The following is a 19268-nucleotide window of genomic DNA, read 5'->3' as shown; positions in this document are numbered from 1 at the left end:
TCTCTGGGTAGGGAGCCATTTAATGTTACTCTTTGGGATAAAAGAAACTTTCTTTTACTTCAGTGTCCTCCTCTGAAGATGAACCTTCATCTTCTCTGTTCCCATAGTATGTTTCAAGGGTTGGATTCTTTCTTCTTTGACAATTCATTTTTTTAAATGAGAAATATTAGTGTAAGCAACTCTAATGTGGGGTGAGGGGATGAAGTTTCACTTCAGCTCTCCCCTGTGACCTGAAACTCTAAAGCAAGAACTCCCCACTCCTGCAAGTGCCCATAGCCAGCAGTATCCCCGCTCCCCTGCTTCTGCATTCCTGGTGTGCTGGTTCCTTCTCTGCTTCTGCAGCACAGCTGGGCCTGGTATTCTTAATCTTAAGAGAGACTTAGACCCCCGACTCCTCATCTGTTCAGGAAGTAAAAGTTCCTGTGGTTCCTGCTGAGGCTCCAGCCAAACCCAGCTAGCCCCAGGGTCCCCACTCAATGTTTCTCTGGAGCCAGCCTGGAAGCTGCACTTCACACTGGTCAATCCCTGGCCCAGGGTCTGCCTTCAGATATTCTTGGGTTGTATAGGAGGACCCTGTTCTGCCCCAAGTTTTTTGATTTTTCACCAGCCTATGTTTGCCCTGAGGCACAAGTTTGTTCTGTTTATGGGGGAGAGCTCTAGAGAGCTTGAAATTGACTGACCTGCTCCATCATCTTCCCAGAATTCTCCTCCAGGCTTCTGGCGTGGATGGGGCCAGGTGGCTTTGAGTTTTCTCCCAGCTGGGAGCCTGTGATTCTAGGAAGGTTCCCAGGTACTGTGGTTGGTAGAATCAATGAATCCATCCCTGTCCTGCTTTTGTTAGGCTAAAAAAGCCAATGGAGAGAAAAAACAAGCATTGAAAGATTGACTCGGGAGCAGAGCTAGGGAAAAGGATGCTGGCAGAGATGAATTGAATGGATTGATCTATCTCTTCCAAATTTGCATCCATTTGGAGTGTGGGCTAATTGCTTGGACTTGCAAACCCTCCTTTCTGCAGTAATGGAAATTGGAGTTCATAGATATGTTTGGATGGGAATCAAAACATATTTATACTCAGTTTATTGTTTTCAGAAACCAGTGACTATAATATAGATAAGGCACTATCTTTCTTTTCTCGCTCCATATTTTTACTGGAGGACAGAGAGTCCCCTAGGCCCTCCGAGGTGCCGTTCTAGATTCTGCTGGGTCCTCAGTCTCTCAGGAGCTGCTGGACACCTAAACTAGCCATCTAAGGGAATGTGCACACTTGGATTGCTGGGGATGTCTGGTCCACTTGAATGCTGACAGGGATGGTGAGCCTCTGAGTCAGTGGTCTGCCATGCAAATCAGGAGTGTGAAGACTAGTTCTGGGTTTCCCTCTTTTGGCCACAGTCACTTTACCGTTGTTTATCTTGCATTGTAGATACCTCTTACCAGCAATGGGGAAGTGCCCTACCTGGAGTTCCTGGCCAGGTTTGGCAGACTGATTACAAATGTGAATTCCCTCAAAAGGTAAGGAATGTCTTGCTTTAATGGAATCTAATGTTGGCCCTATGGTTTCTATGAACATATTGAGAATAGAGACAGGTGTAGATGGTCTCCTTGGATGCCTCTTGTTGTGGCCCTGGGCTGTAGGAGTTGGACCAGAGAGGTTCAGGGTCATAGCTTCTCCCTCTGGATCTGATGCCTCATCAGGTGCTGCCCAGCTGGCAAGACTGTGAGTGCCAATCTAGTGGATGGATTGGTTCTGTTGGAGAACCAGCCCAGCTGGGGATGGGCAGGCCCAATCCCAGGGTAGCGGTCACTGACTCATGATGGCTTTTGGCCACGGCACCTCACATAGTCTCTGCTGAAGGGCCAGGTCCATGAGAATCTGCGAAATGCTTACTTTACCAGGTGAGGGGCAAGATGGCAGAGTACATGGAAGACAGCTTGGTCTCTGACTCAGACTGACTGTGGGACCCCGAGCAAGTCCTCTTCCCTCTGAGTTCCCTGAGTCTCTAGGATGCTAAGTTTTTCAAGTTATACAAGATTGAAAGTTGTCATTGTTAGTATTACAATTTATACTAATGCAGTAAAATATTCTGAAAAGTAACTCTATGGCTAGTTCTTATTCTAAAGTCCAAGATTAGATGTCAGAAGATCCATAAGCTTGGATGGGAAAATGACATCCTGATGACTCTACTTGGTCTACTTTGCAATTCTCCATATTTTATTTTATGATTTACATAAAGGGATGCATCTATAGGCTACTCCAAACCAACTGCCCATGGGGTCTGACACATAACCCAAGGGAAGAATCCCTGTTTTAGAGCCAGAGAGCTGAGGAAAACAGAAAGCATATTGGTAATGAAGGGTTTAAAAGAAGGAAGCAAAAGGCAAATTTTAAATTCTTAAATTTGTATATGAGCCATCTGCTCTTTGTTTCCTTCTGAAAAGGCTTGGAGGGATGTGGTTTAAATCTAGGAAGGAACTCACAAGGTGTTTTGTTCAATCTCTTTGTTTTTTGGTGAAGGAAACTGAGGGGAAAGTAATCCAAGGTCAGGAAGACCAAACATCAGAGAAAATTGGACTTGGAGGAGGCCCCCAAAGTTCTTTAGACCAATTTCACAGATGAGGAAACTGAGGTTTAGATTGGGAAAGTGATTTGCCTAAAATCACACAGATGACAGAAATGGGATTTGAACCCAGGTCCTCTGAATTAAAATTCAGTGCTCTTTGGGGATTTCCTAGTTCTAAATGATCATGTGACAAATTCACAATGACCATTCTCTTTGCTAAAAGATAGGATTATTTAGGGGAGGAGGTTATAGATAAAATAAGAGGTAAAATAGGCACAGGAGTAGCAAATATGAAATAGAATTGGGAATGTATCTAGGTAGACTAACCAGTTTAGCCAGAGTAAGGAGAAAGATGCCATTAGAGGGAAGGCATTAGTAGTAGGCTTAGCCCTGAGGAGGACTTAGCAAAGATCTGCAAAGGTCAAAAGCAGATCTTTTATAGGGGAAATATAGCCTTCAGATTTCCCAGGTATAAAAGCCTGAAATTAAGAGGGAGGGGAGACAGCTCAGAGGTGGGGGAGTCAAGGAGCCAGATGGAATGCACTTGGCAGACCAGGTCCCAGACCCATCAAAGACATGCTAATCAATATCCCAAGGGTTGTTTAAAGGTACCCAGAGTTTTAAGGAATAGACCAATAGAGTCTCATCTTCACAGCACTCTCTTTAATCAGAATAGTCTGGGAATTGGTTCTATCTGTTAATAGCTGGGTGGGCTTCTTCCTGATGGGGGAAGATAGCTAATTCACATCAGTGATCTTGGCTTTGTGGTTCAGTTTTAAAATATGCCAACAAAGCAAAACAGCAGCACAGAGGCAGGTCTTCTGTAAATGGGTCTCATTTTCCTCTGAAATGAATCACAGTTTCAGAGTGGAAAGGAGGCCGACAGGGTCCTTCTGTTCTGCTCCAAGGAGCCTCTTTGCAACATATAGAATCTGCTGGAGGACATTTTCACCCCAGATAACCCATGACACTTTTGGAAGTTGGGATTCTTTTTGCATTGAGCTTAAGTCTTTCTCTTGCAACTTGTGTTCCTGCTCCTCCTGCCTCCTGGCAACAGCCTTGTCCTGTCTCTCAGGATGGAGAGGCCCTGGGTTGGAATCCCAGCTCCTCTTGGCAAGTTATACTTTTCCTGGTCCTCATTTGTATAAAGGGAGGAATAGACTAGTTTAAAGCTTCTTAAACTGTGGGTCATGACCCCATATGGAGTCTTGAAACAATGCGGGAGGTACAAAATTATGATTTATTATCAGTAAATGTTGGGTTTGTGTACCTATTTGCCTGGGGTCATATAAAGATTTCTTGGGATCCCCAGTGGAGACAATTTCATGGCCTCCTTGTGTCTTTGCTTCTCCAAGATAAATATCCCTGATGCAGTATCTTAGCACAGCCCAGAGGCCCCTCTCCTTCCCAGCTGTCCATCCCCGAAGAATCAAAGTCCTTCCTGGACTGCGACACCCAGAAGTGAACCCAGCACCCCAGATGGAGTTGGACCAGGGCAGAGAGCAACTGTTCCCTGTTCCTGGACCTAATACTGGCTCTGTTTCTAGGTGCCCTGCTCTCCCTTTAAGATTCTGCTTCTTAGAGGTGACCCTAGGAAATTCATTCTTAGTAGGAAATTATGGACTTGTTACACACTTTAAAATGCATGCTTCCCTATTTGCCATTGGGAGCTGATAACTGGCAAAAATTCAAAGTTAGCTATTTAGTTTAAGAACATCTCCTTTCTTTAAGCGAGCTTTCTTTTCCGAGGTGTACCCACCACAGAGACACTCCAGAGACCTTAGTGTATGAATGATTTCCTAATTCCCGCAGAGCAGGGTCTAGCATTCTTCCCATTCATGGGCGGTGACTCACCATTGGCTTTTGCAAGAGTCTGATGATTCTTGCACTAAAGTGCACCATCCTAATCTCAGATTTCATTCGAAGGGATTATTGTTTGTTTTGAAAACTCTATATCTAAGGGCTCATTTGAGAAACTCCATTTGGGGGGAAATGGAAGCTACCATCTGAGCTGGGTTCCAAAAGGGGGCTAAGAAAAGGACCCGGACTTTTGGATTTTTCTTGGTTTTGTAATAGGACCCACTGATCCTTATTTCCTGAGAGGTGGAAGAGATAGAGATCACTCCCCTCTCTTTTTTTAATTGGAAAAGTTACATATATTTTATTTCAGCTGAACCTAAATTGGGCCTGGGTTGTGCTGAAGGTGAATTGAGGGTAGTGATCTTCCGGGCCTACAGCCAGATTGTGACAGGGTTCTGATGGGCCCTGGAAAAATTCCTTCCGTCTTGGGAGCCCTTTATACATTTCAAAGCTGTTCTGGCCCAGCTCTGTGACTCACCCTGATGGCTGCCCAAGGCAGTGTGGCTACTTGGGTCTAGAGACCCATCACTTGACTGCAGTGGGCCTTCTTCTGCCCGTGTGTTGGTTGAGGGGCTACCTGGTCCTGTCCATCTGAGGCTCCTGCTCAAGGGGACCATTCAGGAGAGACAGAGCTGCGGTGCCTGGGACATGACTTTGGAAGCAGAGGACCTGGGTTCTACCACACAGCCTCCTAGCTGGCTCTAGGCCGGTCACTGTCCAGTCCCAGACCCTACTTCCTTATCTGTAAAATGAGACTGTACGAGATGGTCTCCAAGCTCCTCCTCCTGAGCCCTGCATTGAGCCCGAGGACAGGACACATTATCCTGGAGTCAAATCATCTTAAGCCTCTCCTAGTGCAGGCTATGAAGCCAGAAGTCCTGGGTTTGAATCCTGCCCCTCCTCCTGAGCCTGTAGTCTCTTCCCTTTCTTGGGACCTCTGTTCCAAGAATAATAAAAGTTTTATAAATTGTAAAGGGCTACTCAAGTTCAACTATTAAATAACTATTAAAAATTGTGTAATGTTGGGAGGGCCACCGACCTGTCAGTGGCTGAGGAGCTGCAAGCTTACCTAACTCCCAGTGCTGCCCTGTGGGAGTTTGTGGTGTAAAGCAAACCTTTGCAGCCAGGAGCACAGGGGTGGGGGAGGTGGGGGGAGGGGGAACAGGGGGGAGGAGAGGGGGGCTGAGAATCTCTCATTTCCTGGTGTGAGACCCCTCCCCTGGGACCTAACGCTGCCCAGCCTTCCCGCTGCACGCTTCTACAAGACTCTTGTGGGAGGCTCCGTCAGGGCCCCGGATGTTCTTCCCGGGGCCTTTGCATGTTTTGTGGGTGCCAGGTCACCCTCGCCCTGTTCATGTGTCAGCCCGTCCCTCTCGCTGCATGACTGGCCCACCTTGTGTTCTGGTCCTTGTTTCGCATATAATTCACACTTGTTTTGGTGGACAAGGTGAGGTTGGTGACTGGTGGGGAGCCACCTGTGCCCCCCCCCCCCCGGGATGCCTTTTCTTGGTCTCCTGGGTCCCCAACGATTAGAATACAAAAAAGCACACAGGCTCTCGTCGTCGTTCTCCTTCCTCTGATCCTTATATTTGATGGCATTCTGATAGAAGCCATTATTTAATCATTAGAGTTGTCTACGTCTGTTTGCTTTGATTTGGTTTGCGAGTTGCAGATTGAACTTAAGTGACAATTATAAGATGCAAATGCAGCTTAAGCGTGACTCTGCTACAAGCGTTTTGTCTCTTCCTCCTCTGTTTTGTATCAGGTATTCATCTTCTTGCCTTTTTTTATTTTTTATTTTTCAGGACACCTGGGAAACAGTTTACCAGCAAGTCATTGAATCAACTTGAATGCATGTTAGGAGAAAAGGTATAATCATATTAGAATGTTCTCTAAATGCTTCCCCTCCAATCTTGGCCCAGAGTAATAGCTACCAGAGGTAGATGCCAGGAAACAAACTACATGTTGTCACTAGTTCTCATGTCAGGCTCTTCTTGACTGAGAGGGTACTTTTGTCCCGATCTGATTGGAAGCCCATCTTCGGCTGCGTTTCTTGCCTCTTGATTGGGCTGAATGACAAACGGAAGATTCAGAATCTTCATGACATTGTATTAACTCTCGCTGCGGTTCCCCCTGTGGTCTGGCAGGCCTGGCTTCTCGGAGGCTCCATCCCCGGAGTCCCCAGGCCCGGGGAGACACATGGAGCCCGGGAGGTGCATGGAGCCCCAGGAAGTGCTCTATTCCCCAGCAGCCCAGTGTGCAGGGTTTAGTTTCTGCTTGCCTCCAGCCTGGTCCTCTGGAAGGAAGGCCGGATTGACTCCAGCTTGAGCACATCATTTCACTTTTCTAGGGCTCTGTTTGCTCAGCTCTAAGATAAAGACAATGGGTAAGAGGCTCTCAGAAGTCCCTCAGGCTGGGAGCCTCTCATCCCAGGACCCGCTCCCTCTCATCTCTCTGCTCGCCAGCTCATCCTTTGTATATTGTCACAATATGTATAGTCAGAATCATCCTTGTTATTTGTCCATCAAGGCAATAGAATGGAAGCTCCTAGTGGGCAGGGACAAGGCTCCCTTTGTTAGACATAGATATTGAAACGGTGGCTGTTGTTGTCCCTTCTCTGCTCAACAGTCTCACTGGCTCCCTGCTCTTGGGAGACAACGCAGATTGTCCTGGTAGGTGCCCCAGGTGTTCCAGAAACAAGGCGAGCCCCAGCCTCTGCATCCTTGGCTCACACGGGCACTTCTCCAGTCCAATTGGACAGCTCCTTGTACCTGAAAGGCCTTGCCTCCCCCCTCTCATTTAAAGCTCCTTTTCAGGGCTGCCTCCTTCATGGAGCTCTCCAGGCTTTCAACTTCTAATGTCCCACAGGGCTTGGTCTCACAGGAAGGCACTCAGCAGGTAAACTTGTCCACCAGGATTGGTTCCTTTTGTGGACCCTGCTCAACAGGAAGCTCTTTGGTGGGGAGGGAACCAGGACCGCTCCCTCAGTACCCAAAGAATGGGTTCTGCAAACAGTGGGTGTTGAATCAGTGTTTCTGGCTCAGCATAGTGATCATAAAATCGATAGCAGTCTCTGGATGTTTGCTCCTCCACCAGAATGTGAATGTGGATCAGCCTCTTTCTGAGCTATAAAGCTGGTGAATTATATTAACGAAGTAAGGACTGTGGCTGCTGCAAGTGCTCCATTTAAAATGTCAATTTGAACAGTGCCTAATTGATTTTCCTTTGCTGAATTCTTCTGAGATTTTCAAGTATTTTTTAAAAACCCACAACAGCTCTGAAGTCCTCAAATTATCTGTGAAAGCACTGCTCTCACTGGTCATCTCAATGATCAGTCCTAAGGGAGAGTTTGGGGGCCTCCCGAGACATTAAACCTACTTTCCTGACTTCCTGACTAATTTTACACCACCAGAAACCCCTGGTTGGAGCCAGGGCCCACTGCCCATGTGACCTTGGATAAGTCCCTTAGGTGTCAGGGTGTCACCATCTCCTTGGCAGAATGGGTGGCTTTGGGGGCCCCTCTGAGCCCTGTGTCCACAGCTGCTCACTTTCTAGTCTGCAGGAAATCTGTTTGACATGAAGGCAAACGTGTCTCTTATGTGTGTCCTTCCCAAGCTGGCTTTGTCAGGGAATAAGTTAAGGCAAGGGGGAGTGGGCTTGCACCCATCTTGGTCAGATAATGGGGATTCTCCACTGCTGTTGGAATCACCCACTATTTACCCAGAGCTTTGAAGTCTGCCAAGCTCCCTCCTAACATCCCCAGGAATCAGGGACCACGCTGGGTGTCCCTGTTGTTCTGTCAAAAGCTGAGATTTCCTCTGGGTGGGGAGTTCCCCGGGATGGAAACCCCCTAGGCCAGTCAGTCTGGGAGGCCTCTGCAACCTTGGCTTCCAAAGCTGGGAAATGAGGTTATGTGATGTTCCCAGAGACACAGTGAAAGGCCTTGAAGTTGGGTCTCCCCGATTCCCCCCACTTTCCTTTCTCTAGCTACTGTCATGCTGCCTCATGGCCAAACCTCTTGATTCTGGACACAGAGATGTAATCTTGGTCTTGGGGTCAGGGAGTCGGGAGTCTTCTCCCATCCCACCCTCCCCCTCTCTGTGAGCCCCTTACTCCCTCTGAGTCTCTGTTTCCTCCTTTGGAAAATGAGGGGGTGGGACTCAGTGGCTTCTAAGATCCCTTCAAGCTCAAACTCAGAGCTAGCATCTCACCTTGGACACTACCTGTGTGACCATGGTGCTGCATCAGTTGATTCAGTAAAATGGGGGGGGGGATGGCTTGACTAGATGGCCTTGGAGATCCCATCTAATCCTGGCTGCTCGATAATCCCAAGTCATTTCCCTTTCTGTGCCATCAATTCCTCATCTGTCAAAGGAAGAAGCTCCCTTAGATGGTCTCAGAGACCCCTTTCAGCTCTAGATCCAGAATCCTAGAACCTGTGGGTTCCTTTCCTTGCAGTACAATTGGAGCCCCAAATAAAATGAATAGATATGGATGAAGTGCCCACTTTGGAGACGAAATTACTACCTTAGGAGAAAGGGGCCCTGCCCGGCGTCCGAGGGCAGGGCAGAATAAACACCATTGAGATTCTGTTTCTCGTTCCGTTGTCAAGACTCTTAGTTTTGGGCCAGAGGTCTGCCTTTCCTAGGGCCGTTAGGCTGGCGAAGGAAGGCCAGCGGTTTGGATTTCCCTCCAAGCGTGTTTGAATTTCACACACCTTGCATTTTCCACCAGGGAGCCCAACCCTGCCAACAGTTTCGTCTCTAATCAAGGCCTAATGTCTCACTTAAACTAACAAATGATTAGCCTTGAGAATAGAAATGTTAATTGAACCACAATTCACATGTTGGCTAATTGTTGTTTCCTGCTGTGCATGTTCAAGGGTGTTAATATCCCTCCGTTACACAGACTCGCTCTTATGCTGACTCAAGACTGTCCCTATTGATCAGCAGACTAGGGCCATAGAACTTGTCGGAGGGGCCGATGGGAGAGCGCACGAGCTCCAAGGTCATTTGGCGGCTCTGAGAAAACTCCAAGCCCCGTTCTGACCTGCTGGGAACGCGCCTCCGGGCGCTTGGGGTCCCAGAGCTCTTCCTCCTCTTCAGGACTGGATGGGAGAGCTTAAAAATGTGCCCTTCAGTTAGGGAAGTTAAGACCCCTCAGGAGACCCCTGAACCACGTTCGCAAAGCTGGTATGGGAATTAGTAAGGGAAGAGAAGGAAATGAACATTTGTACAGGGTCATGGCCAGCCTGTGTCTGGATTTGAATTCGGGTCTTAGCTCCAGGTCCAGCGCCATTTTGCAGAGGAATTAGCTATAGGATAGAGAGGGAAAGGGAGCTGTTCAGCTCGGAAGGTGCCAAGGTCAGGCTGTAAGGCAGGAGAAGTGCTCCCAGCAGGGGGCCACGCAGCGCCTGCCCCCGCCAGGCTGCAGGCTAGCAGAGAGCTCTGCCGCTTTCCCAGAGCCTGAGTGACCCGGCCGAGCCGCCCCGAGGAGCTGCCAGAGATGAAGGCGCTGGGTTCTAGAGGGCATAGGTGGTGTCTGGCTGCCCCTGAAACACATGTATTCCTGGAGCTGGGCCCCCGCCTCTGCTGCTCATTCCTGGATGAGTCTGGGCCAATCAGGCCGGCAGCCAGCAATTATTAAGTGCCGACTGTGTGCCAGGCACGGTATCTGGGCTAAAGTCTCTGCCTCCGTGAAATTAAGATTCCTCCGCTCCAAATCTGTGATCCTGCTCAGGAGACCCGTGGAGGAGCCGTGATCTGTCAGGGAGGCAAGTCCTAGCGAGTGGACCCCCGGGACCCCAAGTGTGAGGGGCAGCACTCGAACCCAAGCCTTCCTGATTCAGAGCATGTGCAGCTTCTGGCTTTTCTTCCTTGCAGTAATTCATGAAGGGACTCATGCAAACTTCCTTGTCTATTATGCCCTTTTATTAAGTGCTGGGTCTGCGGTCAGAAAAACTTGAATTCTAATCCAGCCCTGGACACTTCTTAGCTGTGTGACTTGGGCAAGCCCCCTAACCCTGTCTGCCTCCATTTCCTTGTCTGTAAAATGAGGATAACAGCAACAGTTCCTACCAACTTGGGTTGTTGTGAAGATCAAATGAAATAACATTTGTAAAGCACAATATATTTCTTCCTCCTCCTCTTCCTTCCCCTTCTCCTCCTTGTCCTGCTCCTTTTTTCCCCTTCTCCTCCTCATTTTCCTCCCTCCTCTCTTCCTCTTTTTCCTCTTCCTCCTTCTCCTTCTCTTCCTCCTGCTTTTTTCCCTTCTCCTCCTCATTCTCCTCCCTCCTCTCTTCCTCTTCTTCCTCTTTCTCCTCTCTTCCTCCTCCTCCTTATTCCAGTGATGACAACTTACATTTCAGTAGCACCTTAAGGTTTGTAAACGCTTTTCCTCAGGACCACCTGCAAGTTAAGCAGCTGAGTATTTCCCTCCCCGCCCATTACCAAGGGGGAACACAGAGGCTCTGAGAACTTGACTAACTCAAGGCCACGTGACTCCACATCTAGAGGAGCTTCCCCTCTGCAGGATGCAGAATCATGGGCTCCTCAAGCTAGGGCTGGACAAAACTCCAGAGACCCTTTACTTCAACTTTCTTATTTGGTGAATTGGATGGAGGCTCGGGGAAGTTCATGAGCTATTTACAGTCCTAGAGGTAGCAAATGTTGGAGGCAGGGTTTGAACTCAAGTTTTCTGACTCTGGAGCCTGGGGCTCTTTCTCTACTTGAAAGAAGACATTCTGAGATCTTGTCCTGGACATGCAGCTGGAAGAATTAAGTCTTGGCTGACGGCTTAGAAGGATTAGACCATCAAGGGCTTTTGTAGAGGTGGTGGAATGCCCCCTGTTTCCATAACAGACTTTATTTTCACAATGGGGCGATTGATGAAGCTCTAAGCTCTGGCTTTAGCCACATCCCACTCTAATCCCACTTTCCTCAGCTCCCCGTTGGTTGGCGCACTTGGTAGTGACTGACTGCAGCAGATATTTGGACGCGGAGCTCCCCTCTCTCCTCCCCTCGTCTGAGGAAAAGATTAACATATCGCAGAGCTGTTAGGACAGATTGCATCCCGAGATTTTCTGCCTTTGCTGCAGAGAAGTCTATCAATCATAACTGAATATGGTGATTAATAATGTCACAGCTTTTATTCAGTTTGTCTGTGTGCAAAGGGAAGACTAGCATTTCCATTTTGATGTTGAACGTTTCACATCACAAAATAATCAGTTGCCATTTTATTTTTAAAAAATTGTTCTGGAAATGCCTCCGCCCCAAGGCTTACTTTTGGTTCCCCCATTATTAATTTTCTAAAGCCTTTGAAGGAAAGTGGTAATGAAACCTTATTCTTTGGGACCGGACTCATTTGAAATTTGAGATGGTTTCAGAAGGGAGTGTATTCTTGCTTAGCAAAAGCTTGCTGCCCCATGTTAGTGGTGCAAGGAATCCTTCCCTCCTCCTTTCCTCCCTCCATTTATTCATTTTATCATTCACAATCATTACTAAGAGTCTCTGATATTGGGACTTGGAGTGGGAAACCTAAGCCATGGGAAGATGGGAAGTTTCGTTCTTATTCTCAGGGGACTGAGAGTCTAGCAGGAGATTCATGAGTTCAGAGCTCCAATGAATTCGTATTCTCCCTCCAGTGATGGAGACCAAGGCTCTTCCATGCTGCCCATTCCATGCATCTATCCTCTGGTTCCTTCCTGGCCACAGGGGATCTGTCCAATGTGCTGACAGCCTTAATCTCTCTTTGTCTTAGGGATGCCAAAAGCTCAGGAGGTAGGGGCACATCAATTGCCTCTCTAAATGACCAGGACCCTACTCCCCCTTTTCCTGGTTATACATTTTTTGATATTATTTTCATTGTTTCCCTGGCAAATGTAGTATTCAAAGGAAACAGTCCTCCAGACAGAGCCCACGTGCCCCTGCATGGTCAGTTCCCCACCTTAACTTTTGTGTCTTGGTTTTCCCTGTTAGATGTAAGCTCCTGAAGGGCAGGATTATCTTTAAAAATTTTTTATACTATTTTAATTTATTTAATAATTTAATTAAATTCATTTAAATTTAATCTATTTAATAATTTATTTTAATTAATTTAATTCCAGGCAGAGTACAATGTCTGACACATAATTAGTGCTTAATAGGTGCTGGTTGACTTCCTGATTGAGAAACAACAGCACAGATACATCTGGTAGTACACGGAACTAACTAAGTATGAGAGTAGGACAGTGAACTTGTTATTGCTGTGGTCTTGGGTAAAACATTTCAACTCTCCAGGCCTCAGTTTCCTGAGCTGTAAAGTTAAGGGGCTGGACTAGATTGTATTCTGCATTTTTGTGGACTCCTGTGGCAGGGAGTATGGTGAATCTATGGGCCCCTTCCCAGAATCTTGTTTTCAAGGGCAAATAAGAAAACATACAGGTTACAAAAGAAATCAATGACATTGAAATGCAGGATTTTAAAAGCTAGGTTTCTGAACCCCTGGTTAAGAACTCCTGGGCTACAAAGGGCCATTTAACTGTGCATCCGTTTTGAACCAGCAGTGTTTCTACTGGGCCTGTATCCCAAAGGGATCATAAAGGAGGGGAAAGGACCCACATGTGCAAAATTGTTTGTGGCAGTCCTGTTTGTAGTGGCCAGAAACTGGAAACTGAGTGAATGCCCATCAACTGAAGAATGGCTGAATAAATTGTGGTATATGAATGTTATGGAATATAATCGTTATGTAAGAAATGACCAGCAGGATGATTTTAGGAAGCCCTGGTGAGACTTACAGGAACTGATGCTGAGTGAAGTGAGTAGAACTAGGAGATCATTGTATACAGCAACAAGAAGATTATATGATAATCAGTTTTGACAGATGTGGCTCTCTTCAGTAATGAGATGATTCAGACCAGTTCCAATGGCCTTTTGATGAAGAGAGCCATATATATACACACAGAGAGAGGACTGGATGGATTACAACATAGTATTTTCATTCTTTTTGTTGTTTGCTCGCATTTTGTTTTCTTTCTCATTTTTTTTCCTTTTTGATCTGATTTTTCTTGTGCAGTATGATATGTGTGGAAATGTGTGTAGAAGAATTGCACATGCTTAATCTAAATTGGATTACTTGCTGTCTTGGGACGAGGGTGGGAGGAAAGGGAGGGAGAAAAAAATTTGGAACATAAGGTTTTGCAAGGGTAGATGTTGAAGATTATCCATGCATATATTTTGAAAAGAAAAGGTTTTATTTAAAAAAAAGTCCTCAACTAGACAGCCTCTGAGCTCCCTTTCAGGACTATCGTCAATGAGTCCATAAGAAGAGTGGTTCTGGAAGGACAAGGATCCCATCAGGCTGGGGGGCAAGAAGTTTGGTTTGTGAATCTCTGGACAGCTCTTCTCATCTGAGGGAGGGTTCCCCTTCCCCTCCTCCCCTGTCTCTCCAGACTCAGAACCCTCAGCTGCATAATGTGCATTTCCTACCTCAGAAGCAGTGTGGAGCCCCCAGCACTAAGGTCCTGGCTGCTGGGGGCTTTGGGTGGGCAGATGGAGGAAGATGATCGGCATAAGGGAAAACTATCTGAAGAAGGTGATATTAGAGCTGGACATTGAAAGGTGGGTGGAGATGAGGTCAAAAGGGCTTGAAGGGAAGACCCTTGTACTTCAGACTTAAGGGCAGGCAGAGAGCTGGGGGCTTGCTGGCTGTGAGTGTGTCCTACCTGTAAGGCACCAGGAGGACTCGGAAGAGAGCATTGACGTGAGCATATTTGTGCCTAGAGAACATGGATCTGGAAACAGTTAAAGGAGCAGGTGAATTTCATGTCCTATACTAGTGCCCACTTTCATTATTTTTGCCTTAAAATACTTGTAAAAAACAGTAGCTACAGGGATGTGGGCTAGATTCTGTGAGAGACATCAAGAAGCAGCTGATCTGGCCCAAGACTGTCCTCTGGGAGTCAACTTGGCTCCTGTCAAGGAAGCCAGACACACATCCACGTATCTGCCTGTTTATGGCAAGACCAGAGGGAATGAGGGCCAAAAGAGGGGCCTTGACTAGGGCTTCCTCAACTATTTTGACCATGAGAGTTGGGATTTTGCCTATTTTTTTTTTTTTTGTCTTTGTACTCCTAAGACCTAATGCAGAACTTGGCCCAAAGTAATAACAGATGATAATAAGCAACACTTTAAGATTTACAAAGCATTTTATTTGGGAGATAGGGGTTATTATTATTTACATCTTACAGATAAGGAAACTGAGATAGATAGAGGTCAAATGATTTGTTCCGGGTCATGCTGAATTTGAAGTTGGGTCTTTTGTTACTCCAGGTCCGATGCTACTCACTGAGCCACTTAATTTTATCGACTTATCGTTTACTCCCTCAGTAAATATTTTTTGAGCACTCCCAATATACATATTTATATGTACAGAGTTCTTCCAGGTTATTTTGATACATGGTTAAAAGGAAGATGACTCAGAAATTTGCATGGATCCAAATGGAGGAAGTACCTTGATTGTACATATAAAATTAGAAGCTTAGGTTTTTCCCCATCCGCCAATTATAGAATTAGGTTGTTGAAGTTAGGAGAGTAAGTTTGCATCTTACTAGAGGTTTGCCAATTCTCTGAAACTCTCCTTCCCCCCAGTATCCTGGGTGGTTGATTGTGTGGCCCTTGGAGTGCTCCCAGGACCTCTCAGTGGTGCTGGGTCCTCTCTCAGAGGCCACAGGTCTGGATGGCAAAGGCTGGAGGAGTGGAGATGTATGGTATTAGGTAGAGAAAGGCCCATGGAGGACTTTGGCCCTGACCTGTGACCCCTTGAAGGATTCGAGTTAACAGACATGCAGTGAGAGCTTTCTGCAGTTCCTGGGATGGACTTTGAGAGGAAACGGAGGATGACGGCAGCCCCCAGGCAGCCCAGGATGGTTTTCCATCCGCATCCCAAACCCGAGACCTTCATTCCAATACAGAACTTCTGTGTATACAGAACTGGGAGAGGCCCTGGAGATTCCAAGATTTTTTTTTAAAAAAAGGTAGTGGTCCCTGCTCTCAAGAGATTTCTTGAGAAATTCTCCTGAGGGCCTCAGTCCTCTCTCCAGATTTAGTGCAGCCTCTTCTCCAGGCCATTCTCCAGGCAAACCGGTTGTTTCAACAATCATATCCCAGCTCCAGGCACTTGCACAGGGATGATCAGGAACACATGTCTTGCTAGGTAAGGCTCGGGTGCCTCCTTCTACCTAGCAAACCACTCAGAACTGCTCTCCCTTCTCTCCTCCAGTTACTGGGATATGGATTGTTAGAGCACCTGCTCAATGCAGGGAGCTCAGTATTAGGGATAAGAAAGGATGGGCAGGATCAGGATTGAGAGCGGTCACAGTGGAGGGTTGGGCAAAGATATGGAGCTGGGAATGTTCAGGAGACCGAAGAGTCTGGCTCCTTGGGAGCAGGGGCTGTGTTTGCCTTCCTAGCACTTATCTCACAACCTGACACAGGAGGTATCTGTAAACCTTTGGGGTTTGAGGGGAAATACATTTCAAAAGGGAGGTTTTCCCTTTTCAGAGCTGTTTCATCTGTGAAATGGGTGTACTAGTTCTTGCCCCTCTTGCTTCAGAGACTTCTGGTGAGGATTAAATGAAATGGAAAACCCTTTGGTCATTCTGGAAGTATAACCACAGTCTCCCTCAAAACATCTGTTCGAAACAGAATGCTGGGCTTACCCAATTAAACTGACAGTTGGAAATAGGTCAACTAGAAGGAATTATGGCTATATGGTGGAACAAGGCAATTTATGAAAATTGCCTTATCATTTTTTCAAAGTGGGTTGGAAAATAAGAGGCGAATTGCAGGATAATAGAATGGCAGGGTTGGGAAAGTCTTAGAACAGGCAGGAGATGTCAGGGCTGGAGGGAGCCTTAGAACAGGGGATGTCAGAACTGGGAGGGAGCTAAGAACAGGGGATGTCAGAGCCAAGGGCTTAGAACAGGGGATGTCAGGGCTGGGAGGGAGCTTAGAACAGGGGATGTCAGAGCTGAGAAATGGGATGTTAGAGCTGGGAGGGAGCTTAGGACAAGGGATGTAAGAGTTGAGAGTGCCTTAGGATATAGTACTAGGAATTTTGGAGTTGGAAGGGTCTTCCAAGACCACCTGATCTGCCACCTTTATTAAAAGATGTGGAAGGTCTGGCTCAGAGGGGGATGTCCTTTTGCTTTCAGGATCTTGCCCTCCTTACAGCGTGTGACATCTCTCTCTCTCCTGTTATCATGCCAGTTATGCTCAATATTTTTTAATTTTTTATTTTAAATTCTTGTTATAACTAAAGTAACCGGAAAACTTATCTCACTCTGTATACAGTGTATAGAGCACTGGGTTTGGCATTAAGTAGACGAGTTCAAATTCAGCCTCAGTCACTCACTAGCTGTATGACTCTGGATAAGACACTTTACCTCTTTCTTCCTCAGTTTCCTCATTTATGGAGTGGGGATCAGAAGAACACCTGCCTCCCAGGATTTTTGTGAGGTTCCAATGAAATAATATGTGTGAGGTGCTTTGTAACCTTAGAAGGCTATGTAAACATTACTTATTATTACTCTCGTCATTGATCACCGTGCCAGGGATGGGTGATTTGTGTGTCTCTAAAGTAATAATAGCCTTTGTTTGTGGAGGACCTTCTCCTATTGTGTTTAGACAGATTAAGCATGACCTGGTCCATCCTTGTAGAAGTAGATCCTTGTAGGAATATAATCTTGATGAATGGCTCATGCTGTGGAATGGATGGGGAGGCCATTGAGGCTGATATTATGCCATGTTAGCAAGGGTAGTGTTAGGAGTTTCTCTCTGCATTTGATGGGTTCTGTGTTCTGGGAGGGTCTTCAGAGACAGGTGGAAAGTTGCTCATGATTGCTTTGGAGCATCCATTCAGGGACACGTCAGATGAATTTTACAGGTGGGGAAACTGAAACCCAGAAAGATTAAAATGACTTCAATAAGAGCGTTAGGATCACAGGGAAAGTCAAAAGCCATTTGGTCCAATGATATCATTTAACAAATGAGGCAACTATGAGAAAAGGGAAGTTACACAAGAAATTTAAAAAAGCCAGGATCTGAACACAAATCTGGTGCTTCACACAGCGCCTGACACATAATGGGTACTCAATAAGTGTTTGTTGATTGATGGATGGTGATTCTCTGCCTCCCAGTCTCATGCTTTTTCATCCCAAAGGCTCTGGGTCTGTAGGAGACAAGAGCCTCTTTCCTATACAGGGAGGCTTGTCCTGGGAAGAGACCAGCAGAGCTGGATAAGTAAGTCACCTCTGGGCACTCCAGGGTTGCACCTCAGCTGGCAGAAGGAGGGCGAGCCCCAGGGACTGCTTTGTGCCCAGGTACCACCTGAGACCAGACTGACAAGCTGGAGCAGGTCCGAGGAGGGTGAGCGAGATGCATCCCTTCAGTAACATTGGGCTCTTGCTCTGGAGAAGAAAAGGTTGAGGGAGAGGCAGGATGCTGGAAAGATGAGATGGAACCCGCTTAGGTCCAGTATCTGAGTTAGGACTAGTGGAAGAGGGGAGCAGAGGTCGGCTCCACATCAGGAGGAATTCAATAATTATCATTGTCAGATGATGGAGGGGGTGCTTGGGTTCCTCTGGGCTCAGCTCTAAGCCCACCTTCTGCAGGAAGTCTTTGGTCGCCCCTCTGCTGCCGCCCTCCGTGGTCCCGCCCATCTATTCCCAAGTGCCTTGTAAAGACTGTTTCTTGGCTCTTTGAGGGCAGGGTCCGTGTCTGGGCTTGGCCTGGTGTCCCGGGGCGTAGGAAGGGCTTGCAACTGCCCTTTGGCCTGGGGTGTTGGCAGCGGGTGGGTGCTGCTGCAGGCAGGGCTTGGGCTTCATGCCTTTGTGCTCCTCCCACTTTTGGGCTTCTCTGAGAAGCAGTGGCTGCCGGCTGCCATCCTTGTTATGGTCTGGAGCTGACTCGGCCCTTGAAGGCTTGGAGCTTGGATGGGGCGTCACGATTGGCCTCTGCCAGGGGGACCTTCTGTCTCACTCACCCCCACTCCTGCCCCCGAATTCAAGCCCTCACCGCTGCTTGTCCCCATGATGGCAGCGACCCACCAAAAAGTCTCCTGCTCCCACCCGCCATCCCCCAATCACCCTACCTCTGTTTCCAGGCACTTGCCCTCTCCTTCCATGGCCACTGCCGCCCACAGAATGGAGCCAGCGCTCCTTGGAGAGATGACCCAAACCAGGAAGGGAGTCTCTCCGTGGCCCGGGATGGGGTCTGCTGCTTGGCCCTTTCTGGAAGCCATGGGGGTGGTGATCAGAGCTGGAGGTAGAAGGGGAGGGAGTGGGGGGGTCCCGAGGACAGATGGGATCAGTAAGGCTCCAGTGAGGTCTGGGTTTCCTCTTCTAGAAGCATTTGAAGCCCAAGTGGCAAACAAAAAATACAAAGCCCATTTGGAGGCTGTTTGTTTGTCCTCTTGGTGACAGCCCAAGACTTGGGGCCAGACACGGAGGCCCCTTTCAAGGGGTGGCGCTGTCTGGGAGAAACTTTTTCCGAGTTCTTGTTCCCTGTCATCTCCCTCCCCCGACATGTCCCCTGTTTGCAAGTTTGTGTTTATGGGGTTCTGAATGCAGTCTAATTTTTTCCGATCTGGTTTGGCCCATCTCTACCAGCTGGTGAATAGGAAATGTTCACTGTAGGAAGCCAGCGCTGGATAGAGTGTAAACAGATGGAATCAATATAAAGTGACAAGTCAGACTGCGCTGCTGAGAATACGGAGGCCGATCTCCCCACATAACCGTCACGATGCTTACTCGGTTCCAGTTCATTTAGTCCTGAATAGTGCTTCATCGCTGCACAGCTGTGTTTTTCTCTCATT

General features: G+C 47.3%; 1 protein-coding gene across 1 annotated transcript in view; it reads left to right on the top strand.

Moving 5' to 3' along the window:
- The window catches only part of EFCAB6 (EF-hand calcium binding domain 6), a 165367-nt gene that overhangs the window by 10310 nt on the left and 135789 nt on the right, over window positions 1-19268 (top strand). The window contains exons 3-4 of the mRNA XM_031938646.1: window positions 1421-1509; window positions 6224-6287. Coding sequence (XP_031794506.1) covers window positions 1421-1509; window positions 6224-6287 — 153 coding nt within the window. The remainder of the gene's footprint in view (window positions 1-1420; window positions 1510-6223; window positions 6288-19268) is intronic.

This window comes from Sarcophilus harrisii, chromosome 5 (genome assembly GCF_902635505.1).
Source record: "Sarcophilus harrisii chromosome 5, mSarHar1.11, whole genome shotgun sequence".
Taxonomy (NCBI): Eukaryota; Metazoa; Chordata; class Mammalia; order Dasyuromorphia; family Dasyuridae; genus Sarcophilus; species Sarcophilus harrisii.
This window is presented reverse-complemented; position numbering and strand designations above follow the sequence as displayed.